This window comes from Siphateles boraxobius, unplaced genomic scaffold (assembly GCF_051911475.1).
Source record: "Siphateles boraxobius isolate OS27281-9 unplaced genomic scaffold, OSU_SipBor_1 8, whole genome shotgun sequence".
Taxonomy (NCBI): Eukaryota; Metazoa; Chordata; class Actinopteri; order Cypriniformes; family Leuciscidae; genus Siphateles; species Siphateles boraxobius.
Genome location: NW_027509208.1, coordinates 8,721,857 through 8,747,669, shown reverse-complemented (window position 1 = coordinate 8,747,669; position 25,813 = coordinate 8,721,857). Strand labels below are relative to the sequence as shown.

The 25,813-nt window shown below is 35.3% G+C and overlaps 3 protein-coding genes across 3 annotated transcripts; 1 reads left to right on the top strand and 2 right to left on the bottom strand.

Moving 5' to 3' along the window:
- Positions 1 to 5: 5 nt before the first annotated feature.
- On the bottom strand, positions 6 to 19,759 carry itpk1a (inositol-tetrakisphosphate 1-kinase a). Its single transcript, XM_077219458.1, has 11 exons — positions 19,370 to 19,759; positions 19,114 to 19,210; positions 16,740 to 16,764; positions 10,688 to 10,813; positions 8,828 to 8,945; positions 5,585 to 5,683; positions 5,359 to 5,399; positions 3,835 to 4,000; positions 2,328 to 2,395; positions 1,856 to 2,018; positions 6 to 1,272 (listed from the first exon to the last, which is right to left on the bottom strand). The coding sequence occupies exons 2-11, from the start codon at positions 19,206 to 19,208 to the stop codon at positions 971 to 973; spliced, it is 1,203 nt and encodes a 400-aa protein (XP_077075573.1). The 5' UTR covers positions 19,209 to 19,210; positions 19,370 to 19,759; the 3' UTR covers positions 6 to 970.
- Positions 19,760 to 19,852: 93 nt separating this feature from the next.
- On the top strand, positions 19,853 to 24,442 carry tmem251 (transmembrane protein 251). The gene is made up of 3 exons (XM_077219460.1): positions 19,853 to 19,930; positions 22,270 to 22,373; positions 22,834 to 24,442. The coding sequence occupies exon 3, from the start codon at positions 22,849 to 22,851 to the stop codon at positions 23,275 to 23,277; it is 429 nt and encodes a 142-aa protein (XP_077075575.1). The 5' UTR covers positions 19,853 to 19,930; positions 22,270 to 22,373; positions 22,834 to 22,848; the 3' UTR covers positions 23,278 to 24,442.
- On the bottom strand, positions 23,806 to 25,621 carry LOC143728648 (uncharacterized). Its single transcript, XM_077219461.1, has 2 exons — positions 25,396 to 25,621; positions 23,806 to 24,816 (listed from the first exon to the last, which is right to left on the bottom strand). The coding sequence occupies exons 1-2, from the start codon at positions 25,589 to 25,591 to the stop codon at positions 24,707 to 24,709; spliced, it is 306 nt and encodes a 101-aa protein (XP_077075576.1). The 5' UTR covers positions 25,592 to 25,621; the 3' UTR covers positions 23,806 to 24,706.
- Positions 25,622 to 25,813: the final 192 nt, after the last annotated feature.

The window sequence follows — 25,813 nt, the reverse complement described above, 5'->3', positions numbered from 1 at the left end:
TTCAGTTTGTTTTTATGGTTTTAAAACATTTAATTGTTTTATGTTATTTCAGAGGCTCTTTTTTTGGTCAAAAAAAAAAAAAAGAATTGACATATTTACAAAGTATACATCATGTACAAATACAACACAATGGGGCACAAAACAGACCAACATTTTAAATGGTCAAAATAACTCATTTAATTTGTCAAAGGGATATTTCAGCCAATAATGAACTGTCATTATTTATCAAGGTGATATATTAAAAAATTAGCTTTTTTGTTGACTTTCACTGTGTGAACCAAAACAGTTGAAACATGTTCCACTGAAGAAAGAAAGTCATACAGGTTTGAAATAAAATCATGAAAGAATTTTCATTTTGGGGTGAGTATGTTTGTTTTCTATTTGTAATCAATGCATAACCCCTATACAATCTTAGAGCACCTGCCAGTGTGGAAAGGACATAGTTTCAGGGCCCTCTAGATGTGAAATGATTAACCTAAAAAAATCTTACCTTGAATCATTTAAAAAATAGGCAGAACTTCTCCTGCTGCCTTTTAACAGATGACGTGCCAGCAGATTGCTTCGGAGAGCACTAATGCACTTCAAGCTTTCTTAATGGGCCAGAATTTAACTTATACCCAAAAAGAGAAGCCTTAGTGCCAGCTGGACACTTATTAAAATAGTGCAATGCCTTACACCCAAATCATGACACCTATTTTCCTGTCAAGTATCTCATTAATATATTAACATTAATAATATTTTCAGTTCCTCCACAAAGCCCTTTTTTTCTGAAAATCATGTCCAGTGCAACATTCATTAAAAAAAAAATCACATTTTCAAGATCAGGTTGCCCGTTCTAAACATTAAATAAATGAGAAGACAATCAATACACATTTGGCACAAAGGACTTTTCTATACATCTACCCTTTAATAAGGGTTTATTTGGTATGTGAACAGTAATGAAATATTCATATTGCTTTTGCTCTCCGTGTCACTGTGAAGACGTCTCCGCTGCTAAACTGGACCTGCCATGCTGGTGAAAGTTTGGAGCCATGCAAGTGCCACCGCAACTCAGTCCTGGATGGGGACCCTTCTTTATCACCTCGCTGTCCATCAACCAACTGCTTTCATTTCCCAGCAAGCCACAGTGCATCCCGCAGGCCACAGACGGGCTCTGCGCCATCCCATTCAGTCTCAGATGACCGCATGCCGCTCCGCTAGATGCCTGACCTTGCAGGATGCCGGTGATATGACTCAACAGGTCATTGAAAAACTCGGGCACTCCCTCGTAACCTGGGGGGAAAAATAAAGGTCATTTCAGATTTCAGTAGTTAATGGGTGAATGCTCTGAGAGGCAGATCAAAAAATGGAAAATATCATCTACTGTCTCACTCCTGCGGTGTCACAGGACTCGTGGGATGCACCACTGAGAGATTTCAAAGTGCCGTTCCCTGCTACATACACAAGATCACCATGGCAACAAGCGGAGGGAAGGCCAGGTGGCTTTCAAATATACTGCAAGCCGACAAACACAGCTGTGTCTGCAGATACGATTAGAGTTCTTAAATGAAGGGCTTCAAATGTACTTTCCCATCCTTTCAAAATGTTCTTCACCTCCCTTTGGGACTTTAGCTGAATAATGACATAAAGCTGAAAGCAAAATAGCTTTATAGAGTGAACAGTCTAATTAATTAGTCACAAAATCTTATACTATATATATATATATATATATATAGTATATATAGCATCTTTGTTATTCCATACTGACACCATGTGGTCTGTTATTGCATTGCTGGTTTTGAAAGTGAGAGTATAGTTCAGTGCATAAAGATAACATGTATTACCCACTCCAAAGATTGTGAGGAACAACACGTACCTGGGAATGCATTGATATCGATGACGGCGTGCTGGCCGGTCTGGTTGTTGATAATGATGTCAATACCGAACAGAGAAATGCCGAGGGCCTGTTGTAACCTTCTGGAAATCTTCTGAATGACATCATTTCTGGGTGCCCAGTACTGGCCCTCCATGTTGTCCCTCTTGAAGAAACCAGAAATGGGACAAAAAGTATGAAATGCCTGTTTGTTGAACATGTATGATTATTATTCAATACGAAAACCAAAACTTTTTATATGTACTTATTATAAGGCTTTTTAATTAAATATAAACATTTGAGATATTAATTTAAATTTCACAGGACTTTCATTTACATTTTTTAGATTAAAACTAAAATGTCTAAATTGAAGGATTTCGCTCAATGTTTCCAGGTACCAAATGTATCCAGAAGAGTTTAATTCAAGGAAAGCTTAGAATTACTTGATTAATAAATATGAGGCATGTTGACTTACGAAGGTCAGGTGAGACGAGGACTCTGGTTTGGACACATGATGACTGTTAAAAGATATTGCTCTCCTGTCTAGACGATAAAAACACACATCTTGTTTAGTTTTCAAATAAAGACTATAAACTTTTTACACTACTGTTCAAAACTTTGGGGTCATCAAGAATTTTTTCGAAAGAAATTAATACTTTTATTCAGCAAGGACACATTAAATTGATCAAAAGAGACCGTAAAGATATTTATGCTGTAACACAATATTTCTGTTTAAAATAATTTCTATTCATTAAATAATCCTGAAAAAAAAAAAAAAAATATATATATATATATATATATATATATTAAAAAAATATTATGCAGCACAATTTCTTTCAACATTAATAATAATAAAAAATGTTTCCTGAACACCAGATATGACACTGAAGACTGGAGTAATGGCTGCTGAAAATTCTTTTTTGCCAAAGTAACTAATTAAATGTAATACTACAGTTTTTACTATACTTTTAATAAAAACAAATGCAGCTTTAATATACTGTAAACGTATTTGACTTTAATTTTTTTAACTTTTTAATTGATTTTTCTGTCCTTTTAAGCTACATTTATTCACCGAAAACAAATCCCAAATCCTTCATTGTATGTCAACTTTATGCAACAAAAATGACAAAATCTGGGCAACAGTGAATTTGATTGTCCATCGGGGGCATCATTCACCAAAACTCACTGACATCTGAGAAGAAAAGCTTTGAGTTGCTTATTTAACGAATACCACGTCAAAGACAAAATAAACCACTTTTCTGTAAGCGAGGGAACGGGTCTAAACATCAGCAACATATGTTGACAGAATGGTCAAGACAGGCTGAGAGGCCTTGCCATCACAGAGTGGCTCACGAGTGCCATTAATGTCAATCTCACTTTGTTTTTGATACAGCTTTCAAACATAAGGTAACCTTATAAAAAGTCCCAGACTAAGAAGGTTTGTTAGCATATATGCCTGTGTGGATGGTTAAAACTAGCAGAAAGTGACCCGATGTCTAAATTTCTCGACCTGGCACCCTATAAAGTGTTTTTATTGGCTTTGATGCCGCCCGGTGAACTTGAGTCCCTTCTGTGACACACAGAGTGCAATTTGCTGATTTCTACATGAAAAGAACTTAAACCTTGATGAATACAAAGAAATTTATTATAAAACTACACTACCTTTCAAAATGTTTTAATGCTCACCAAGGTATTAAAAAAAAGTGAAAACAGTAAAATTGTTAAATAACATTTTAAATTTCAGCATCATTACTCCAGACTTCACATCACATGATCCTTCAGAAATCATTCTAATATGCTGATTTGCTGCTCCAGAAAAAATTTCTGACTGTCACTTTGCATCCTTGCTGAATAAAAGTATTAATTTCTTAAAATAAAACAATGATTTGATTCTTAGTTTGCCTTCTGATTCAATTATCCAGTAAAATACATCAAATACTTTGAATCGTCCATCATAGGGATGTCGGAGTGACTCAACTGACCTGTGGGTCCAGATGGGAAGTTCCTAATGGAGGGCCGCTCCACCACGCTGTAGGACTCTCCCACTACAAACACCTTATACAGAACTGCATTATGGTTGATGAAGCTCTGGAGGACACATGGTGGCTTTATGTCTTTCAGATCTTCCTCACTAAATATGATGGCCATCTATTATGCAGAAACCAAATCAACACATTGCAGAGCAGGTTGGTTATAAACGAACATGAGATGATACATAAATTCTTGTTGTGATCTTGAAATGAAAGAAGCAAACGAGAAAAGTGTACTTTCACGACACTAAAAGAGCCACACCAAAACCCCTTTCGATCCATGCATGTACCTTTTATCTCCTTTAGCTAAGTAAACCTATGTGCTCACTGTCATAAAACACATGACCATCAACCTGTTTGCACAAACACAGTCATTCAGCAGTCGGTGGTGACACATTAATCTAGTACACCCCTCACTGTCAACACCGTAAAACAGAGTTACTAGTGTCTTCAAGCAGTATTCTGAAGGAATGCGTGGGATCAGAGACTTTGCCTGTACATTAGTCACTGTGCATCAAAGATATGGTGACCATCACGACGGAGGCTGCACCCCTGTTAATCATCCACGAGGACAAAAGGGTTTCAATAAGAGCTCTGGGATTACACTTTCTTTATAAGGGAATTTTTATTAATGAAAAATAATAATATACCAAAATGCATTTGAAATACATTTATTTTATGCTAAGTATACTATAAATACTTTTACATATGTATGTACTTAATAAATACAATATAAATATATATACCCTGCCATTGTAATTTTGGTATACTAAATTGATATAATTAAAGACTGCTAAATTGGAACCACTAATTTTGTACTTAATGCACTTCAGTTATCTGTAAATAGTGCTGAGGTCCAACTAAAGATATACTTAAGTATGTTTAATTGTGCTAAAGTTAAATATCTTGCATTTAAAGACTTATAATATACAGAGGTCATACTATCCGTACTAATAGTGATATTAAAACAAATATTAGGCTTTATTAAGAAAGGTGCATTGTGCAATAATGAAGTACTCCAAATAAATGTTCATCATAATATTTATATCAGTAAGTCTCAAGAGATATGTCAGTAATTTGTACTATACTTGTATGAAATAAATGTATTTTAACGGACATTTTTTCACTTGGTGGATTTTATGAGCTGGAAGTGGCTGTTGAGATAGCAAAGAAAATATAGTGTTTAAAATAAAAAATAGTAATTATCAAAAATAGGCCTTTCTTCCTTTCTCTAACTTTTCTAAATTTTAAATCCTGCATAAAAAGTTGTGATACCCAAGCCCAAAATTATTCATTTTAATGAGACACCATTTAACATTAGATATGAATGATTAACTAACATCATGTAGCACCTCTTATGTAAAACATCTCTATAACACTGTGGTCTACGGCACTTATCTGTAGCTTATTAGGTAAGAGATATGAAAAATAGTGCAGGTTACAGAAGAGTAAAGTCTGGAGTGTGTGTCTTCTTACCTCATGGGAGTTAATGCCATGAGCTAGCTGGGTTTTGCAGACTGCAATCAAACAGAAATAGTGTGAAAATGTGTGTCCCTCCAGTACACCAGAGCAAAAATATAAGAAACAGCTCATTTGAAGTCAAATGGAGCAGAAACCCCTGCTCTGAATGAGAGGCATGTGTGCAAATCGATGTATATAAATTGTCATGAAGATTACTGCTGGTTTTAAATGGCAAACTTACTGAAAGGAAATGTGATTCCATGTTTGTGGAGTTGCTCCAGAGTCTCAGTGCCACATTCACTCTTGAGAACAATGAATGGAGGTGAGCAGATTCTGTCATCTACAGAAAACACACATTAAAAATGCATTTCATACATACAGTGATTTGATACACCTCTTCTGCTTTTAAATTCTGGTTTAAAATTCATATTGATATTGTAAAAAAAAATGTCAGGGTGATACATCTTCCCTGATGTCATACTGAAGAAAAAATTATTTAAATCTTGTTATTTTTAGTTATTATTAGTTTGGCATGAACATTTATTATACATTTTTCTTTTTACTGTGAAATTGTTTGTATTACTATTATTTGTAAGAATTTTTTTTCTTTAACAAACTTAACTGCTTAATGTTTGAAAAACTTTTTAGGACCAACCAAAGATAACAATATCAGATATTTTGACAAGGGAAGGGTGGTTCAGGTTATAAAATGTCACATGGTGTGAAAAATATACAGTATAATATTTATGAATGAATGATTCATGATATTTGTCAAAAATAAATAATACTTTTTACCTTGGAAGTATTATGAAACACTTTTCTGAAAATGTTTTTTAGGATTAAGTTAGTCACTATATTTTGAAATAATGAAAAAATAAATTAAGATTTAATTTAATTACTATTTTTTTAATACAATTGAAGTCAATGGGGTCCATCAACTGTTTGGTTACCGACATTCTTCAACATACAGTATCTTCTTTTGTGTTCAGCAGAATAAAGAAACTCATACAGGTTTGAAACGACTTGTTGGTGAAATGGTGATATCATTTTAATTTTTGGGTGAACTATCCCTTTAAACACAGAAACTCTATGTCAATGTTAAGAAAGCTTTGACAACATCGTCTTTATGGACCTGATCATGTTTGGCCCGACTCTGATTTTTTGTTGTTGTAAAGATCTGGCAGAAAAACAAGGTGTTGTATTTTCAGTTGTTTTCTTCAATGTGTTTTGATTTCATCTCACATTCTCTCTCTAACAGGCCAGACGACAACATCTTGACAAGATTAACCACTACACCCTGAGCATAACTCCTGGTAGACACCAAGTTTAGATGGGGATCTTAATGATGTGTAGCCTGCACACATTTCAAGTGATGACTACACTTTCTACAGGATAATATTACTACTGGATCCATGGAAACATTTAAAATTAAATCGCTGGGGTATCTGTGAATTTTCAGCCTGCTTTTGATCTGCAACCATCAATTAAATCTTATAAACAGCTTATTTTCCAAGATCCAAAGTGCAGACTATTTATAGCCCCTCAAAAACAGTATATTTCTATGTTGAGTGGCTCAATGCAACTCAGCGATAATAAGCATCTCATTTCACATTAGACAAGGAACATGAATCCATTTGATCAAACAAGCAGCAACCTTTAAAGCAGCCACAAACGCTGAACACAGATGTGTGACAATTATGTATGAGATAAACTAAAGTGCACTCATGTGGATATGAGTTGATATAGGGGTATGGGTTAATTATGATTCATTATCACAGCACCAATTTACACAACTAAGTTAACTGACTGATTAACTCATCCAAAATAGTGTTGAGCTTTACTGCAAATCCCATGAGTAAGAACATAAATGTAAGTCACGTGTTTTACATTCAAACATTACCACGACAGCTTGTTGTCCTCTATTTATTTGGACGTACGGTCGATTAGCTCATGGAAAAAATTGTCTTATTTAACAAAATCAGTCATTGATGGCAATCACTGATAGAGCTAAACATGCATGTATTGAGCAATTGAGTTATTTCAAAAAGGATCTTGAGTAATACAGGCTGTGTTATCTTTCATTTCCCAGAATCCCTCGCAGTGTTGTTTCACAAGCTAATAGCCATAGAGGCGGTTGCCTGGTGAATGGGCCCGAGAAAATAGTCACTCCCTTTGTATCCTAAACAGAGTCGTCTCTTTCTTAGAGACAGGGGAAGCACCAAGGCGGATGGTTAACTTCACACTAACCCTCAGCTGACACTCATTTACCCATGCGTCTCTCGGGAGAACATTGATGATACGGTTTTAATTGGCCAAAATTGGCTTCTCTGATCTATATACAAGAGATTTTTCCCTGAACAATTTTGAAAGCCATTTATATAATAAACACGTGGAGTTTATGCAGCTTGAGTGTGGCTATCATGAAAGCAAAAGAGGGACTAACCAAAGAAGATATTCTATAATTAATGGTAATTTTAACTGATTGACTCAAAATTATTTCCTGACATTATAATTTGTAATACAAATGTTGTAGTAAATTCTAAAAAATGCAAATTGAAACCCCACTGTACACTACCAATCAAAAGGTTTTTTTTAAATGAATGAATGAATAGTTTTTTTTAGTAAGGACACATTAAATTGATCAAAAGTGACAGAAGAGACCTTTAGAATACTACAAAAAAATTCTATTCACATAAATGCTGATTTTGAACTTTCTATTCATCAAACAATCTTGCAAAAAATGCTCGCGATTTTCACAAAAATTCAGCTTTGCCGTCACAGGAATAAATTACATTTTAAAATATATTAAAATAGAAAACAGTTATTAAGTTGACAGTTACCAGTTATGTAACAATATTTCATAATATTACTGTTTTACTGTATTTTTGATCAAATAAATGCAAGCTTGGTAAGCATAAAAGACTTATTTTAAAAGCTTCTTACGGTCCCCAAATTTTTGAATTTGTAAATGTGTGTGAATGTTTAGGTTGAATATTTTGAATAAGAGTGCAGATTGTGATGGAATTCCTTAGGCCCTACGCCATTCTCACAGCTGGTGATTCTGTTGGCTTGTAGTGAGCCGACGGGCCTCCTGTTCTTTCTGTGGCCAGTGAATGCAGCGTGCAAGCAGCACAAAGAATGAACGACTCAGCAGCTTTAGGACATAAGCCCTCCATAAGCCTCACACTTCCCCTGCGCAAAGGCAAAAACCTGCCCTCCTCGTGATGGTTCACCCCTGAAGAACAAAGGAGGATCTAAAGGCCTGGTTTATAGAACCCTTTACAACATTTATAATTAGTGGAAAAGCTGTAAACGGTCTAAGTCCATATCCAATTTATTCCTGCCCACTAGGGCGTACTTATCTGAAATGGGGGATACCACTATAATTGGGTTGCCCATCTTTAATAATTGTATTCAGCACAGCTGTACTTTGCATGATTACGTCACATTCATGTACTTTTGTGTATCTGTGCTGTAGACAGACCTTGCATGCAGTCTTCAAGTTTATGGATTAGAGTGTATGACTTGCAGCGGTCCAGCAGGGTACGAATGGCTGGAAGAGGGTCCAGAATCACTGTTTCAGGGTGAGCATCTATGTAGTCCTGGAAAAAGACATGGAAAATTCAACGATTCATAATACAACCCCAAATCAGAAAAAGTTGGGACATTTTGTACAATGCAATAAAATCAAGAATCTGTGATTTGTTCATTCTATTTAACCTTTTATTAACTGACAAAAGTACAAAGAAACGTTTTGCAATGTTTTCACAGACCAACATAATTGTATTTTGTAAATATGAACAAATTTTGATTTTGATGGCTGCAACACACCCCAAAAAAGTTGGGACAGAGACCAAATAAAAGTGAAAAGATTATCCAAATTAGATTATCCAACTCTTTTGAAACAGTCCACAATGAGCAGCTGAATTGGTAATAGTTGAGGGTATCATGTCTGGGTGTAAAAGTGCTTCTTAGTCTTTTTAAGCAAAGATGGGTAATGGCTCATCACTTTGTGCCATATATCATATCAGAGAATTGTCAAACAATTAAAATATCCCATTTCTCAATGCAAGATTGCAGAGAATTTATGCCTTTTATCATCTTCCATACATAATATTGTCACATGATTCAGGGAATCCAGAGAAATCTCAGTCTGTGTTGGATAAGGCAGCCGACCTCTGTTGAATGTGCGTGACCTTTGAGCCCTCAGATGGCATTGCACAAGATACCATCCATGCTAATCCGTTAAATACAGACACATGTGCTCAGGAGTAATTTGGAAAACCGTTTTCACTGAACACAGTCTGACTCCGCATTAAGAAATGTCACTTGAATCTCTGTTACGCAAGGAGAAAGCTTTACATCAGTTCTATGTGGAGATGCCGGCGAGTTCTCTGGGCCTGAGCTCATCTCAGATGGTCTAGAAGACAGTGGAAATGTGTGCTGTGGTCAGATGACTCCATGTTTCAGCTTGTTTTTGGGAGAAAATGGACACCGAGTTCTCAGTCCCAAAGATGAAAGGGACCAACCAGACTTTCACCAGCGACAGGTGCAAAAGAAAACATCTGTGCTGGTATTGAGGTGCATCATTGCAAACGGTATGGGTAACTTGCATTATTGTGAAGGTACCATTGACATGAAGGCATATATTTGGATTGTACAGAGACATAAACTGCCATCAAGATGACATCTTTCCTGAGAAGAAAGACAATGCCAGGCCTCATTCTGCAAGTGCTAAAACTGAGTGGTTTCTAGACACTCTGCACCATAGAAGGGATGTGCCTTCCTGTTTACAGCAGTCCAGATATGTCTCTTATGGAAAATGTATGACCCATCATGAAAAGGAGAATCAGGCAACGATGACCACAGACTGTTGAGCGGCTGTCTTGTATCAGACAAGAATGGGCAAATATTCCACTAGCAAAACTCCAACAATTAGTATCCTCAACACCCAAATTAATAAAAAGTTTCATTAAAAGGAAAGGTGATGTGACACACTGGTAAACATGTCTCTGTCCCAACTTTTTTGGGGTGTGTTGCAGCCATCAATATTAAAATTTGTTCATATTTAAAAAAATACAATTATGTTGATCAGTGAAAACATTGGAAAAAGTTTCTTTGTACTTTTGTCAGTTAATAAAAGGTTAAATAGAATTGACAAATCACAGATTCTTGATTTTATTGCATTTTACAAAATGTCCCAACTTTTTCTAATTTGGGGTTGCAGGTTGTATGCTTGTACCAAAAAGTGTCCGACAAAGTTTTAATATCAGTTTTGGCCTCCTGACTAATATGACTGAAGCACGACAAATTTATGGCTACTTGAGTTGATTTGCTTTGTTACCTGAACACCCTGAAGAAGTAGCATAGACTCTGTGACATTCTGGTCAGCATCAACAATGTGGTCGGTGAGCTTGTGGATGATGACATCAAATGGTCCCTGCTTCTCTATTGGCTGGCTCAGATCCAGCTAGACCGGGAGAACAAGGTCAAGAGCTCCGTAAACATTCACGAGAAACATTTCTCAGCAATAACCCTCTGGGAGAACTAGTATGTCAATATATAAATAGGCAAATTATGTATTTTTCTGTAAATGCACCTGTGAGCATTATTTGTAAGAAAATAAGTATGATAATAAGTGTTAGCAAATTTAGTTGAACAGGTTGAAACGGCATTGCTCTACTTTGAAATTCCAGTTTTCCCACAAAATTCAGTTTGCTCAAGGGGGATGTTTTGAAGAAAAGACGTTTACGATGTGACGCTAATTGTAAAGGTGTGATCTGCACTTCCACTCAAACTAAACTGCGTGCTAAACTCTGAAAACAAAGTGAATTCTGTCAGTCAATTCTTATTAAACACAACTCCTATAGGTACGTGCCATGGTTGTGACTCTCAGATTAACACATCACAACAAAGGAAGAGGAAAGTGCCTGTGTACTTTCAGCCTGTGTTCATTTACCAAACTCTGATTGACATTAGAAAGCTAAATTCACAGCAATGTAGATTCGTAAAATAGTACAGAAACAATATAGTATTCGGTGTATGACAGACAGTACAATGTGTTCTGAAGGCTCTGCCTTTGCATGAAAGGCTGCTTGGGGCACAAAAAAAACATGTGGTTTCTTTGGGTTTAACCTTTGGGGATGTGAAAATATTTATTTTGGATCAGACCACAACGTCAGAGGCATTTGTACATGCCCTTACGAAAAAGAAGTATACTTCAAGTTAATTTGATGAAGTATACTTAAGTAATGTTCAGGTATATTTTTTATAAGCTATAAGCTATTCCACCTGAAAGCTTGTTAGTTTATAAAAACATGTTAGTTTATAAGACAGTGTGTAATATTATGTTTTGTTTTGTATTAAGCTACTCAATCAAAATAGTAAACACAAGTACAAGCAAAGAATACTTAGAATACTTAATTACTGTATACTTTTAAGTGTATCTCGATCAACAAGTATATGCCGAATATATTTAGACTTTTCTGTTAGTATAAGTCAAGTATACTGAAGTGCAATTTAAAGTATATTTCTGAGAAGTACATGAAGTATATTTCTGAGAAGTGCATAAAAAGTAGACTGAACGTATACTTTCTTATTTTTTAGTTTAAAAGAAGTACACTAATAGCACACTTGAATAAACTTCTTTCTCGTAAGGGTGACCAAGGCAGTTAAAAGGGGATGTGGGCATCCCCTTAATGCACTTTTATTTAAAATAATTAAGCCTAGTCCAGATTTCATCTTTCAAAGGCAGCACCAAATAAAGGACTATGGGCTGTGGGGACCACCAGAAACAGAGAAAGTGGTAATCCTAAGGGGCTTATTAGCTTATTCCCTAAATGGCTCTGTTTCATATGTCAATGTCTGGAAACATTAGAATACCCAGCGCTGATGTGTGACAGACAATTTGCAAAAACAGACATGAAGAATGAAGAAGACGACAAAGAGAAAGTGACACACAGATTCCACACAGACACATCATGACAGTTCAGAGAGACGACCCCCTCTACTTCCTTTTTGTGGAGGATACTCAGCTGATACACACATCCAGGGGCGTAATTTGTGGGGGGGATGGGGGGGATATAACCCCCCCAATATTTAAATCTATGCATTACAACCCCCCCATTATTTATACCATGATCACAATATCAGGAGGCATACCCAAACTTCAACCCCCCCAATGTTCAAACCAAATCTACGCCCTTGCACACATCATCTGATATAAATCATGAGACAGCCATGTGTTACATCACATTAATGTTGTCTTTGCCTGTTTAAAAAGCTACTTTAAAACGCTAAGAGCTTTATTGATTTTTTGGAAATTGAGGCCTAATTTGGTTTGCTATTAATATTCTTCTATTTCCACTCCTTATCTTACAGACGTCTTCCTGAAAAACAGAACTAAATATATAACTTGCTGTTAACTTCTGTTAAACAGTGAGGGGCATGATAACATTACAGCAAGTTAAGTGTAAACAAAGGAGGTGATGGCAAACAAAAAAAAAGTCCATCTAAGTGTGTCATTTTCTTGGCTTCTGCACAATTGATTACTGAGTGGCTTAATCAATTACGAGAGTAGGCAGGAATGAAAAAAGACAATTTAATCAATATGTGCATATACTGTCATTCAAAAGTTTGGAGTCAGTAAGATTTTTTTTTTTAAATGTATACTTTTGTTTAGCAAGGAAACATTACATTGATCAAAAATGACAGTAAAAACATTTATAATATTACAAAAGATTTCTATTTCAAATAAATTATGTTCGTCTGAACAAACCAAATCAGCCAATTAGAAGAATTACAGAAGAACCTTGTGACACTGAAGAAATATATTACAATATAAAAGTTAAAATTGTAATATTTCATGATATTAAATAAATGCTGCCTTGATGAACATAAGAGATTTCATTCAAAACATAAAAAAAGTCTTACTGACCCAGTTCATGATTTTTAAAACAAGTGTGGGTATATGTTCCTGAGAAAGTTTTATTATCTAATCTCTGTGACATGCTGAAACTAACGTTCTTTAACTATATAAATGTACTATGAACCAATAAAATAGTTTAATAAACAAAGTAGGACAGACTGAGAAGGTTACCGACAAAAACTTTTTTTTACTTTTTTTGTTGCCCACAGAAAATAAACAACCCAAAGCCATAAATCATGTGAGACATTCAAAACATTAATTTTCAAACACATGAAGTGATGAAATTAAGCCATTTCCCCATGATTGTTTTTAGTACTTAATTATTTAATGATCAAATTATCTTAATCAAATTAATGACACTCCCCCTGTCTAAAGTGATAAACCCATGCACTGATTGCTAGATTGTGAAGTACTTTAGAGACCATATCAAATCTATGACTGGGTGCAGTTGGGTAGCCTATTTTATGATGTGTAAACAGGTCAAAGTCTATTCTTTACCCTCTTTGGTATCCACGCCCTACATGCTGGTTAGCAAAAAGGTGTTTATTATGCATCCTGGGAGTGGAGAAAAGCCCTCAGTTTCACTCATCCAGACAGTTTCACTGATAAGGGTCTGACTCTAGTAAAGGACCAGAATGAAGGAACAAGAGCCTTGGTTTAGTCTAGCAGCCTTCACATGAAAGTCCCAAAATAAAACAAGGTGACTGTGTTCCTAGAATGTTTATCATAACTAATGCACTTTCATCACACAAAACAGTAAAGAACAATGTTTGTCCATAAACATACTTTTTTTTAACCATTGATATGCCTTGAGTTCTGTGCTTGCAACCAAATCTACACTTCATTCTCATTTCAACCAGCTTAGTTTGTTATAAGAGGCCGTTACGTATCTCAGGGCCACCACAATATAAACATGGTTTACAAGGGCACGTCCTACTGGAATGTGCAAATACTGTCTTCATATGTCTGTTAAAAACATTACCACAAAGAGACAGTCATTTACACCAAGATAAAGCATTAGATCCCAAAATCTTAAACCACTAGTGAAATGTTTTTATTCAGCATTTTTATAATTAAATACTTTTTAGCTTCATATTTTTCTAGTTTCATATTTTTGAAAATTAATATTAAATATTTCTTCTTCATTTTATGTCTCTTTTAAACCTGAAGGTTTAAATTGATTTTTAAATTACAGATTTTCATTGTGGTCACACAAAATCATAATGTCTTAAACTTGTCACACTATACATCCTAATGGCTTTTACATCTCTGAGAGTCATGTGTCTAATGATTTATCAATTCCAAGTTGAAGCAAAGGAAAGGTGCCACAAATGCAACAGTATCATTCAACAAATACCCATAACACTGTTAACTCTCTATCCTTGAGCAATCATGGTGATAGCCTTACTTGAAAAAAGTCATGCAAGAACAGCTCATCAGCACTTAAAATGGGGTACTTATTGTTTTTGTAAGTATTAGAGACCAAGGACATCTGTAGGAGACAAAAATACAACGCTCTCGTTCCTGACAAAGCCAGGTGTTCTTTCCTAGAATTTTTTTACAATGCCATTGTTACAGCGTTAATTTTGACAACAAATTTTGATTCCATTTTAATCACAGTCTTTTGACTAAAATGCCATTTAGTTTTAGTCATATTTTAGTCATCTGAATTTTATCTACAGTATATTTAGTCGCCTAAAATCTAATGGGTTTAGTTTAATTGTTATAAAAACTTTTATATATTCTTTGAGAAAACATCTATTAACCTGTTAATATGAATGATATTAAGATTTGAATAAGCAATCCAGACATAGATACAAGTCCTGTGACATATAACATGCCTTTATTTATCTTAAAAATTAAATAAAACCACTTCTCATAAATAAACAATAACATGGCCTTCTTTTTAATTAATGATGCATTCTTTATAATAACATCCATACAACATTCTAATTTTTTTTAAGAAGACATGTTTTTTCGTTTAAATTTTTATATAGATCAATCCTTATTAAAGCTGTTAAAGTTATTCAGTCAAGAATATGGAGTTACTTGATTAAAATAAATGGTGGACAGCAGCAGGTTATTTGACTGCTGTCATTTTAAGGCTAAATGCACGTATCTAATACACTGATACACTCTCGATGGTTTACATTCACCTAAGACATAACCAATTGTGTTTATGTGAATACTCGCCAAAATGGACATTTTGACATAATTTTGAGTGTATTTGTCCATTCAAGCGCAAAAAGATAAGAAAGAGAGCTCAGTTCAGTACTTGTGCTCTGCCTGAGAAACGTTGTCACGCTTTTTCAGATTTATCCATGTTTGCTCTTCTCTTTCTCCAAGACGTTTACATTTGTGACATTTTATGAGACATGCAGCAAGTATATGTAAGGGTTAATGCCCGACGAGGTGTCCATTGTCAGGTTTTAATGGACGACGGTGAAGTGTTAACCTGCCGACGCGCAGCGGAGGACGGTTGCCTCCGCCGAAGGTAGCCTACCAAGTCTACCGCTGGGTAGAGGAGCATGTTGCAGTTCAAATGTGCGCATCTACCACGTGGGACATAATTCTAAACGGATCTCTTCCCAAATCGTCCCTCCCTAAGATTTCATATTGTTTCTATTCGTTGACGAAAATGGCAATAGATTCTCATCATAGAAGTTTGTCATTTATAACATGTTTTTATTTAGGTATTAAAAAAATCCCGTTGACGAAAATTATTCATCAACATAATTAACATTGTTAACTGCGTTGCTGTCAAAAAGGACAGACTGGGTTGAATCTACTCTCCAAAAAAACATCCTCTTGACTGAAGCCAAGTATGATAGATTGAGCTGGAACAATTGCCAGACTTAAAGACCTCTCTGTACTCTGCTATCCCACTGCACTAATGTCCTCAGCATGTCCTTAGAATTACTTGATAAGCGGAAAAATAACATACAGTACAATCTATCAAGGCAATTTCAGCTTAGACTGATCAGCCTGATACAAACTGTATTAGCCAAGAAAGGGCTAATCAGTGCAATTGCAATTTTATAAAGGCAAACTTATGTTTCTGTTATGTTATGCTATATTAGGCACTGGCTGAGAACCGTTTGACGCAAAAAAAAAATTATTCAATGGCAAAGTAAGTAAAACAGCCACAAAAAAATTGTGTAATAACAGTATGAGCCTTAATAATATGGCATTATTATTATACAATAAATGTAGAATTCCACCTGCATGTATAGGTGACTATTTGTTTAGTAATGCAATGCGCGTAACAGTAATAGGACGTAATACTCTGATGGTGATATTTTCAATTGAAGTGTCCCCAAGCATAATAGCTTCATCTACATTTAATGAAAGGCACGTTTGTAATGTTTAGAACAGCTGCCGACAAGCGTATTGTGGCACCGACTTCACATTAATGGACATGCTTTTTGTGCCATGGAAAATCCATTTAAAAGAAAAAAAAAATTCTTACCTGGATCATCTCTATGCCTTGTTTCCTGGAAAACAAAAAAATAGGAAAAACAAACTATGAATATTTTATATCGATTCCATGTGAAATGCAGTCAGAGCATTGTTGATTTGCATAATAAATAACATTTAATTGATTTTGGAATAATGGGAACTTCACAATGAGACAAATTATTAGGGAGACAACGCTCAACAAACAGAAAAAAATTCTGTTAGTTGGCAACCCAAAAGCAGTTGCTCTTTAGGTTTGGATTGCGGTGTCTCACATCAATGGGACAGAATTCTCAGAGTTCCCTCTCCAAAAACAAATACACGCACATGCTTAAAATTAGGAATACTTCCTCTCCAATTCCAGCCATTTCCAGATGCATTTATTTAACAATGTGTCTGATTGATCAGTTTTTGTGATGTGAGAATATCTGTATTTTTGTAAATTCATGAGTTGGCCAGCTTTAGGTTGTCAAGTCCCTGAAAATAACTAAGTACACATTGTTTTCAACAGCTGACAAACCTGTTGTGATTTAATGAATGACAAGTGCTGAGCCAGAAGTTTGTTTCTAAATCCTTAGAACTATAGGTAAAAACACCCCAAGTCCCAAGGCAAATACACAAGTCAAAACGAATAACAAATCACTGAACATGTTGCGGAAGTTAAGGTAAAATCCCATTGCAAACCGGTTATCTGTAGGCTAAAACATGCTCATAAAAGAAAGGAGATCACGTTACATTAACTCAAAAACCTGTATCGTTCGTTTTAGAAACGTCATGTGGCCTACACAATATATCATCCACACAGATATGCATCTAAGGCATGTCCAGTGCCTCCCTCAGCAAACAGAACATTTATGGCTCTACAGTCATATTGATGAAAATGCAGTGCAGAACTGAATAACCTAGGTAACACATAATTAAGCTTTGAATCAGTTAAGTAACAGGCACAATCTTGCTGCCGACTCTTAGGAATGCATGGAGTCTAAACAGATATGCAAACAATGTTACTTTTAAGTCTGTGGAATTAAAGACTGCCTTACTACCTAGTGCTTATCCAGGTAACCGGTGAACTTTGTCCAGGCCTTTGTCTTTTTATGACCAAAAATTCCACAGATAGTTTTTATAGCCAACTAATTATGAGAATACCAGGACAGTGTTATAAGTTCTAGTTTTTTTTAATAAGCAATCTCACAAAATGTCAGAAGCAGGGACTGACAGGTAGACTATACATTGAAAATTTCATATGATGGGTACAGTGAGAGTGTAGGTACATTTCAAATCTATACCGACTTCCATTAGAGTAGTGGTTTATTGGGGGGTCGCAGGAAGAGAGTTCTGTTGAGAGTTTTCTGATTGTTAAGAGAAGTAAAAACTAGAACAGAGATGACAGTGAGAAATAGTGAAGAAATAGCTTTATATGTAATGAGTTTTTATTACATACAGAGTGAGTCTGTGTTGATGACTGATGAGGAGAGAGGACAGGAGGAGGTGTGATGAAGCATGTTTAACTGAATTTGTAAGTAGTAGTAAATATAAACTCTATACACTCATGATTTGACACTTCTCCAGATAGCTCCTCCCAGAAATAAATATCTTATTTTGCTAATATTAAATAGCAAAGCCGTTTCAATGTTTATTTGTTAAAAAATAATTAGTATATATTATGTTTAGTCCTTAAACCTAAATAGTATATATTTAAATGTTTTAATAGTAGTAATCAATCCAAACTGACCCCTTTTCAATCACTAGGCTAGCATCTATACTAGTTCTTATTTATTTGCTACTTGTCATTGCAATGGTGCAAAGTAACCATTCCATTGTTACTTGCAACTTTTTGTGTTTAAGAGATAAGAGATTCAGATATAAACTAGGCTACTACCCATTTCAACTAGTATGTATTTCAAAATTATCTCAGGTTTCATATCAGCAAATTATCAGGTGCTAGTATCTATTTAATACAGTCAACATTTGTATGTATTCAAATTGTTACCAGTACCATTTTACTCTTAGTTACAATTTTACTTATGACAAGCACTTGAAACTAGCGAGATAAGAAACGTCACCGGTCACACTTGGGATAGATGGTATCTTATAAGGAACTAGCATTTCTTGGATAGTTAAAACGTAAATAGGTACCAGCAACAACTGGAACATACATTAGTCCGAAGTGAATAGTAATATCTAATTAAACTCACTGGTAAAATTGAGAAAAGCCTACCTTCTGCATAACTTAGCCTACTGCTCTATCAAAGAATGTATTCTAGTAACATAAATATTAGTTAGTTTAAAGGAACAAATATTAAAACAATTTGCCACAGGTATTTTGGATAGACTGATATGCCCGGTTTCTGACTCGCTGACTCGCGCTGAGATGCGCTTTTACGCACCTGCACAAATCCACGAAGGTCTGGAAACTGAGTTTTTTAATCTTCTTCTCGCTGAGCCAGTATCCAACTCTCTTTCCTTTCACGAACGTCTGCATCTCTGGGGAGAGAGATTTGTCAGTCCATAATATGCAGAGTGTATTAATAAAGAAATCGACCAGCAGGTGTTTTAAGTATTGTGAACTAAACGAAAAGCAAGAAAAGTTGAGTGGTTAGTGTAAAAAATAGGACATTTTCATGACAGCATGTTTGAACCTACCTGACAGAATCAGTGTGCCGAATCACACTGTGCGCTCTGATCAGTTACGAGTCTCGTAAAGTCACAGTTTTAGACTGTCCTCAGTAGTCCATCCAGATTTCCTAGTGCCCTCCAGAATGCGTGTCCCTCTGTCTAAATAGTTGTTCAGTTTTATGATAACTTCTTCGTCACATTATTTATATGACAGCAACACGTATCGACATAACAAAGACATCATGACACATCACAGTATGAACCCCCGCGTGTCCCTTGTCTAACTTCAGAAGTGAAAACCCTATATATCCAAATGGTCTGTCCATTACTTAGCAATACTGTCGATTAACGATGTGATGTTGATTGGCCATTTGGAGGACAGGAACGAAACTTGTTTGCCCAGACACACCCTCTTTCAGAGGCGGGCTTATTATTGTTCACGGGTAAAACTTGCAAGGTTTTGCAAGACAACTGCTCCAGGATATATTCATTTGTATTTGGTTGTAGGCTACATACTAAAGTTCAAATCTCTCAAAATAAGAAATGAGGAAATTAAAAAAAAGGTGCCGTGAGTGGTAGAGACGTAGGGTAAGTGTAGCCTACCTAGTAAGCCCACCAAAGTAGTTTTTTTTTAGTGCTAACACAAAAACCTAAAATTCTCGGGACAGCACCATGTGTCCATATTTTAATCTTAACCGTTCGATTTCATCAGAAACTATCTTAAAACAGGGCTTTACATGTAAAACGCCGAACTTACCCTTCAAGTCGGCTTGACTCTGGAGTTATGCCCAATTAAAGTTCCACAGGAAGTGACCATATCTCGTGAAGAAAGCCGAGTTAGGGCTCAATACTCCTGGCATAGGGGGCCCACTGGGTGACCCCTCCTTGCCTGGAGTCCGGAGCCCCAACTCGGCTTGGGTCCCGAGTTTTGCCCGGTCAAAGCTGGACAGGCTCTATCTCATTTGAATGAATGTGTGTAATGTATAGGCCTATCTAAATATAGTTGTAAATTAAGGTAGTAAGGGTAAAAGGTTAGTGAGGTAAAAGCACACAAATAAATGTTATCATTAAACACTTTCATAAAAAATTTATCAAAGTTTGCAATTAGAGGGATTCCTCACTGAAACACATAAGGTTGGCTTAAATGGTTCCACAGTGAGTAATGGTAAAAAAAGACCATGTTTTCCTTTCTTAAATAAAAAAGATATGTTTACAAATATGCATGGAGCTTAAATATACGGTGGACTAAGTATCATAGTAATTTTCATTGTGCCCACATTGAGAAATGTTTTTTTTTTCATTCAAGGTTAGCTTGTATTGGCTATAGTTTGCATGCGTTTTGTGGCACTGTACCATTTAAGCCCATCTTAAAAAAAGTTAATTTATGAAAATAATCTTTTCTACAAAACAGTTTTGAAGGAAAATGATATCAAATTATAAAGTACTATTTGGTCAAACACAAAAAACAATACATTTATCTCTTATTTGACATAATATCAATGTAGTTACCAAATAACTGGCTGAAAATTGCAGAAATGTGTTGATTTCTGAAGGGTCCCAAAACACCAAAGTTTTGGGGTGACTTTGTGTGAGTTCCCCTGAGACAGTATGCACATGAGTGGCCTAACTCAACATTGCCAAATGTGATTGGTATGAAATAAAAAATGCCAGGGAAGTAACAAATCACTGGATTGGTTAAAATAATGAGAAGCATAAAACATTATATTCTTTTTTTTTTTTTTACTTCAGATTTGAAAGTGGGCTTAAAGGGTACATGGGCTTAATGGGTACACTTACCATATGCCTAGCCTACTGTAACCACAGTGATTTTAACAGGGTGGAGTTTTTTTTCTATTGGTAATTTTCGACGAGGTTAACATCAATTATCTAATTTTTTTTAAACAAAACACTATAGTTTTAGTGATAGCCTATAATATATAATTTATATTAAAGTTGGGTAGATTACAAATTGTAGTCTGTTACTGATTACAAAAATGGACTGAAATCGGACAAAAATGAAAATCGGACTACTTTTTGAATACTTATAGATTACTTTTGACCTAACTTGTTTATCACATTGATTTGAATAGGATAATCTTGTACCATATTGATATAAAAATATATATTTCCATTCTTTGTTATCAACAACATGAAGTGCATAGGCCTAAATAATACAATCATGGTTTCCCAGACTGCATGGGGTTCATGATGGAGCTGCAGTTTTATGAGAGAGAAGTAATCAAATCATAAAATGTAAAAAAATATAAAAACATTTTTTTGAATAAAAATAATAAAAATAAAACATGTACTAAAAAGATTAAAATATATTTATTTGTTTACCTGCATGTCATGTGACCATTGACTGACATCAGAGAACAGTGAACTTAATTAGATTATTATTTATCATCATTATTATCTTAATTTTATTATTGACCTACTGTATTTTATTACCTTCAAATCTCAGGGGGTACTTCAAGCAAATATTAAGTCAAAGATGTTCAGCTGACCAAAAGGTTGTGAGAATTGTGAGAATAACATGTAGATAATCATGTAATTTGAAACATAATATAATCAAGAAATTTTTGGAATCGGATTACGTAATCCAGATTACATATAATATGTTACTATCCAGCACTATTGGCAGTATTTTCAAGCTTTGTCGACATATTCCCACACGTTCACCATTGCTGATTTCCTCTCAGCAGCAAACACGACCGTTCACTCATCTAAAAACAAGATGACCTGCTGATTCATATTATACCAGTTCTGTCAGTTAACATGAACACAAATCAACTCAAATTGTAAGCAAAAAATAAAATCATTGCATATATGACAGGAAGGCTCTAGGGGGCAGTAGAGTCCTTTGTGAGGTTAATAATAAAGTCTCCGAAGATTCACAGGAACTTCCCGGATGTTTGCCATTCCAGGAAGTAGGTCCTATGACAACAATCCTGTGACAGGGTTGTCTGTTTTGGATTGAGAAACGTATTGCCCTGAAAACCGCGCAAAATGGATTGATCGTGTGATCACAGTAAGTAACACTCAGTCGAAATCATGTGTTTAGTCGATATGATGGGGGTGTATTGCTATAAAATGACACAACAGTGACGTTACTAGTCAACTGCTTTAAGAAATCTCCATATGGTGTGTGAGCCTTCTTGTGTTTAAAAGACTTTGTTTGTTTCTTCAGTGTTACATTTAATAATTAGATTAGTAATGTGTTGCGTACAACGTTAAAGAAGCTAATTATTTAGGAAAATGTTTTGAAAAATAAAGATTTTATTAGTTACTGTATGTTACATGTTTTATATTTGATAATTAATTAAAAACAAATTTAATGGTGGTTTACAGTTTAAGTTGAGCTCTTTTCATTTATTTCCTGAAACCTAAGCAGTAATCACACCATTGATCACAATGGTTCACAACCAGGTAAGTGTTTGGTTTCTTGTCAGCGGTTGCATTGAATGCATTCTCTGACTTTGTTTTTCCAGAGAAGAGCATGGAGAATGATGAATTTCCGCCAGCGGATGGGGTGGATAGGTGTTGGACTATACTTGTTGGCCAGTGTCGCTGCAGTGTATTATATATTTGAGATCAGCCAAACATACAACCGACTTGCACTGGCACACGTAGAAAAGGCTTCTGGAGCTCAGACAAAATGGTCGGGAGATGCTTCTTCCTCTTCCCCTTCTTCAACCTCATGGACAATGACTCTGAAAACGAGACTTCTTCTTCTGCCCTTCTGGGTGTGGGCCACCATTTTCCTCATTCCCTACCTCCAGGTGTTTCTCTTTCTATACTCCTGCACAAGGGCGGACCCCAAGACTGTAGGATACTGTATTCTGCCCATCTGCCTTGCTGTTCTCTGCAACCGTCACCAAACCTTTGCCAAGGCCTCCAATCAGATCAGCAGGCTGCAGCTAATTGACACTTGAAGTGATTGTTAAAGATGTGGGATCAAATCTTGGTGCGATACAAAAGTGCATTCATAAATAAGATTATTAATTTTTAAGACTCGGCCCTGACTTCTTTTATTGTAGGAATTAAAATGAGGACAGTGCTTGAGATTATTTTCTTTGATTTTTTTTTCATTTTCTGTTTGACTCACCTGCAGTTCCATGCCAGTTTGTGTATTATTATTTTTAGCAAAAAAAAAAAAAAAGATACAAAAAAGGACTATAGGCTATTAAGTTTTCATACTCTTTCAAACTGAATGGCAAAGAAATTTGGTCTGCATTTTAATCAAAGTAGATTTAACAGGATCCAGATGTGTTTTTCATGTTGGCTCAATCTTAAGTACCTTTTCTAGAAGTTTCATCTTGATTTAACTGAAACATAGAAATTAAATTAAATTTGATACATGAACTTTAAGTGGTACCACATGTTTCCCTTTTGTTTATGTGTCCATCTTTTTAAAAGTTTTGACAATAAAAACAATCAAGGAGAGAACAATGAAAGAATTTGTAATAAAAAAACTTTTGTATTAAAAAACAATCTGTGATGAATACATTTTAATAACAGTATTTTGTTCAATTATGACTTGTCAGCTCTACTCATGGAAATATAGTATTTTCCTTTTATTTCTTAATTTGGGTTTATTTGACAAATACTAATTCTGTATCATAGTGATATTCAAGTGTCCTCAGAAAAAAGACATCTGTGTGTTTCTGAAAACAAGGTCATATTCATGTCTTGTGAAATAGTGTACTCAATCTCATGTCTTATTGTTGAGGGATATCAGTATCATTTTACAACGTGAATAATCTTATCTTGCATAAGAAATGCAAAGGTGTGGTAGGTTGTAAAGAGTCTGACCATGGGTCTCAATGTTAGATGAGCCTGTGCCACAGACCCAAGTGTTTCGATCTTTAAAATCACTTCTTTTGTGGTTACAATGCCTTTGGTTACATGTGGATGGTTTTATTAATTTGTTGAAATGCTAAAAAAAGGCAAATTGTTTTTGTCTAAAAGGGCTTGACTGTGAATTTATAATGTTTAATGGTACCTGTTAATTACTTTCCATTGCAATCTTAATACACTGTGGTTTGAAACAACTCTGGATTCGGACAAAATCAATAAAGAAACTTACGTACTGATAAACAATGTCAATTTGTAACATTTTATAACAGGAAAGTGTAATGATAAAACATTTTGGTTTCAAAACATCATTATTATGGTTTTCCTTTTATAGAAAACTGAAGTTATCAAAAATAACATCAGATATTTTTATTGGAAACAAAATAAGGCAAAATCCCAACACTGTCTTAAACCCACAGCTGTCATAAAAGTTAAAAGGAGAGCACTTATCTACAAACACCTTTTTATGCAATAAAGGCCATAACAGAAGAATGACAGTTCTGAAGATCAGGGCTGTAAGGTCTTTATCCGCTTGTTTGGCGGTTCTGACTTTGACACTTTTTTGGTGGTCATTCCTGTGGTACTATCCTCTTCATCACTGTCCTCGTCCTCATCATCTATAACATGGGTTCAAAAAGAGAAAGTTACAAATAATTACTTAACTTATTAACTGTCACCCCCTTTTTGAGCACAGACACTTATTAAAGAAGACATTCAGCAGATTATTGCATTAAAATTTTAAATTGATATCACAAAAAATACTGTTTCCATCATAACGCAATGTCCAATTTCAAAACGGGTTTCAAAGGGGGAGTTTCGAATGTTTAAACTTTCGAGTGATGCACACTTTATGATGATTGCTGTAATGTGTAATAGGGGGGTTAAAGGCAATTAATAAAAAAGTGTGCAAAGTGTCAGCAACCGGGACACTTACAGTTAAATGTCTTAATTGTAATATGAATAAGGAAGTACTAAAGTATTACCCTAAAGTATATAAAAAATAGTAGCTTTTTAGGTCACTGAACATTTCTGTGAAGCGACAGAAGAAAGTAAAGTTACCTCGCTGACACCTGCAGTGCAATTATTACACAACAATACACACATATAAGGTTTTAGCCACTTTGCAAGTGTTGTTGTTTTTTATTTATGTTTGTTGGTTTCCCACGAACGACCCAGTCTTCATTTTAGCATCTTACCATCCAGAACCCCTCTGCTTTTGTCCGTTGAACCCTTTTCTTGATCAACAAGAGCCGTCAAGACTACCGATATATCGGCATTTAATTTCTTGATGCCAGTTAATAGTGATTTCAAATCGCTATCTACTTGTACTGTGAACTGGTCTGTCTGTCCATCTCTGTACTTCAGCTCCCCGTTCAGCTCGCACGCTGCCATATTGAAGATGCACTCTGTAACTCGGTTGCCAGATCTTACAAATAAATACATGCAACCTGGATTATAACAAACCTTGTTTGGGTAGGCGCCGCGTTATTTCTGAATTATGGCGCAAGGAAGCGCTTAGGCCTTTTATAAACATGCCTTAGAAAAAAAAAACATTACTGGTGTGCATCTTGAAGAAAAACAATGGCACTGACACATTTTACTATAGGTCAGTGC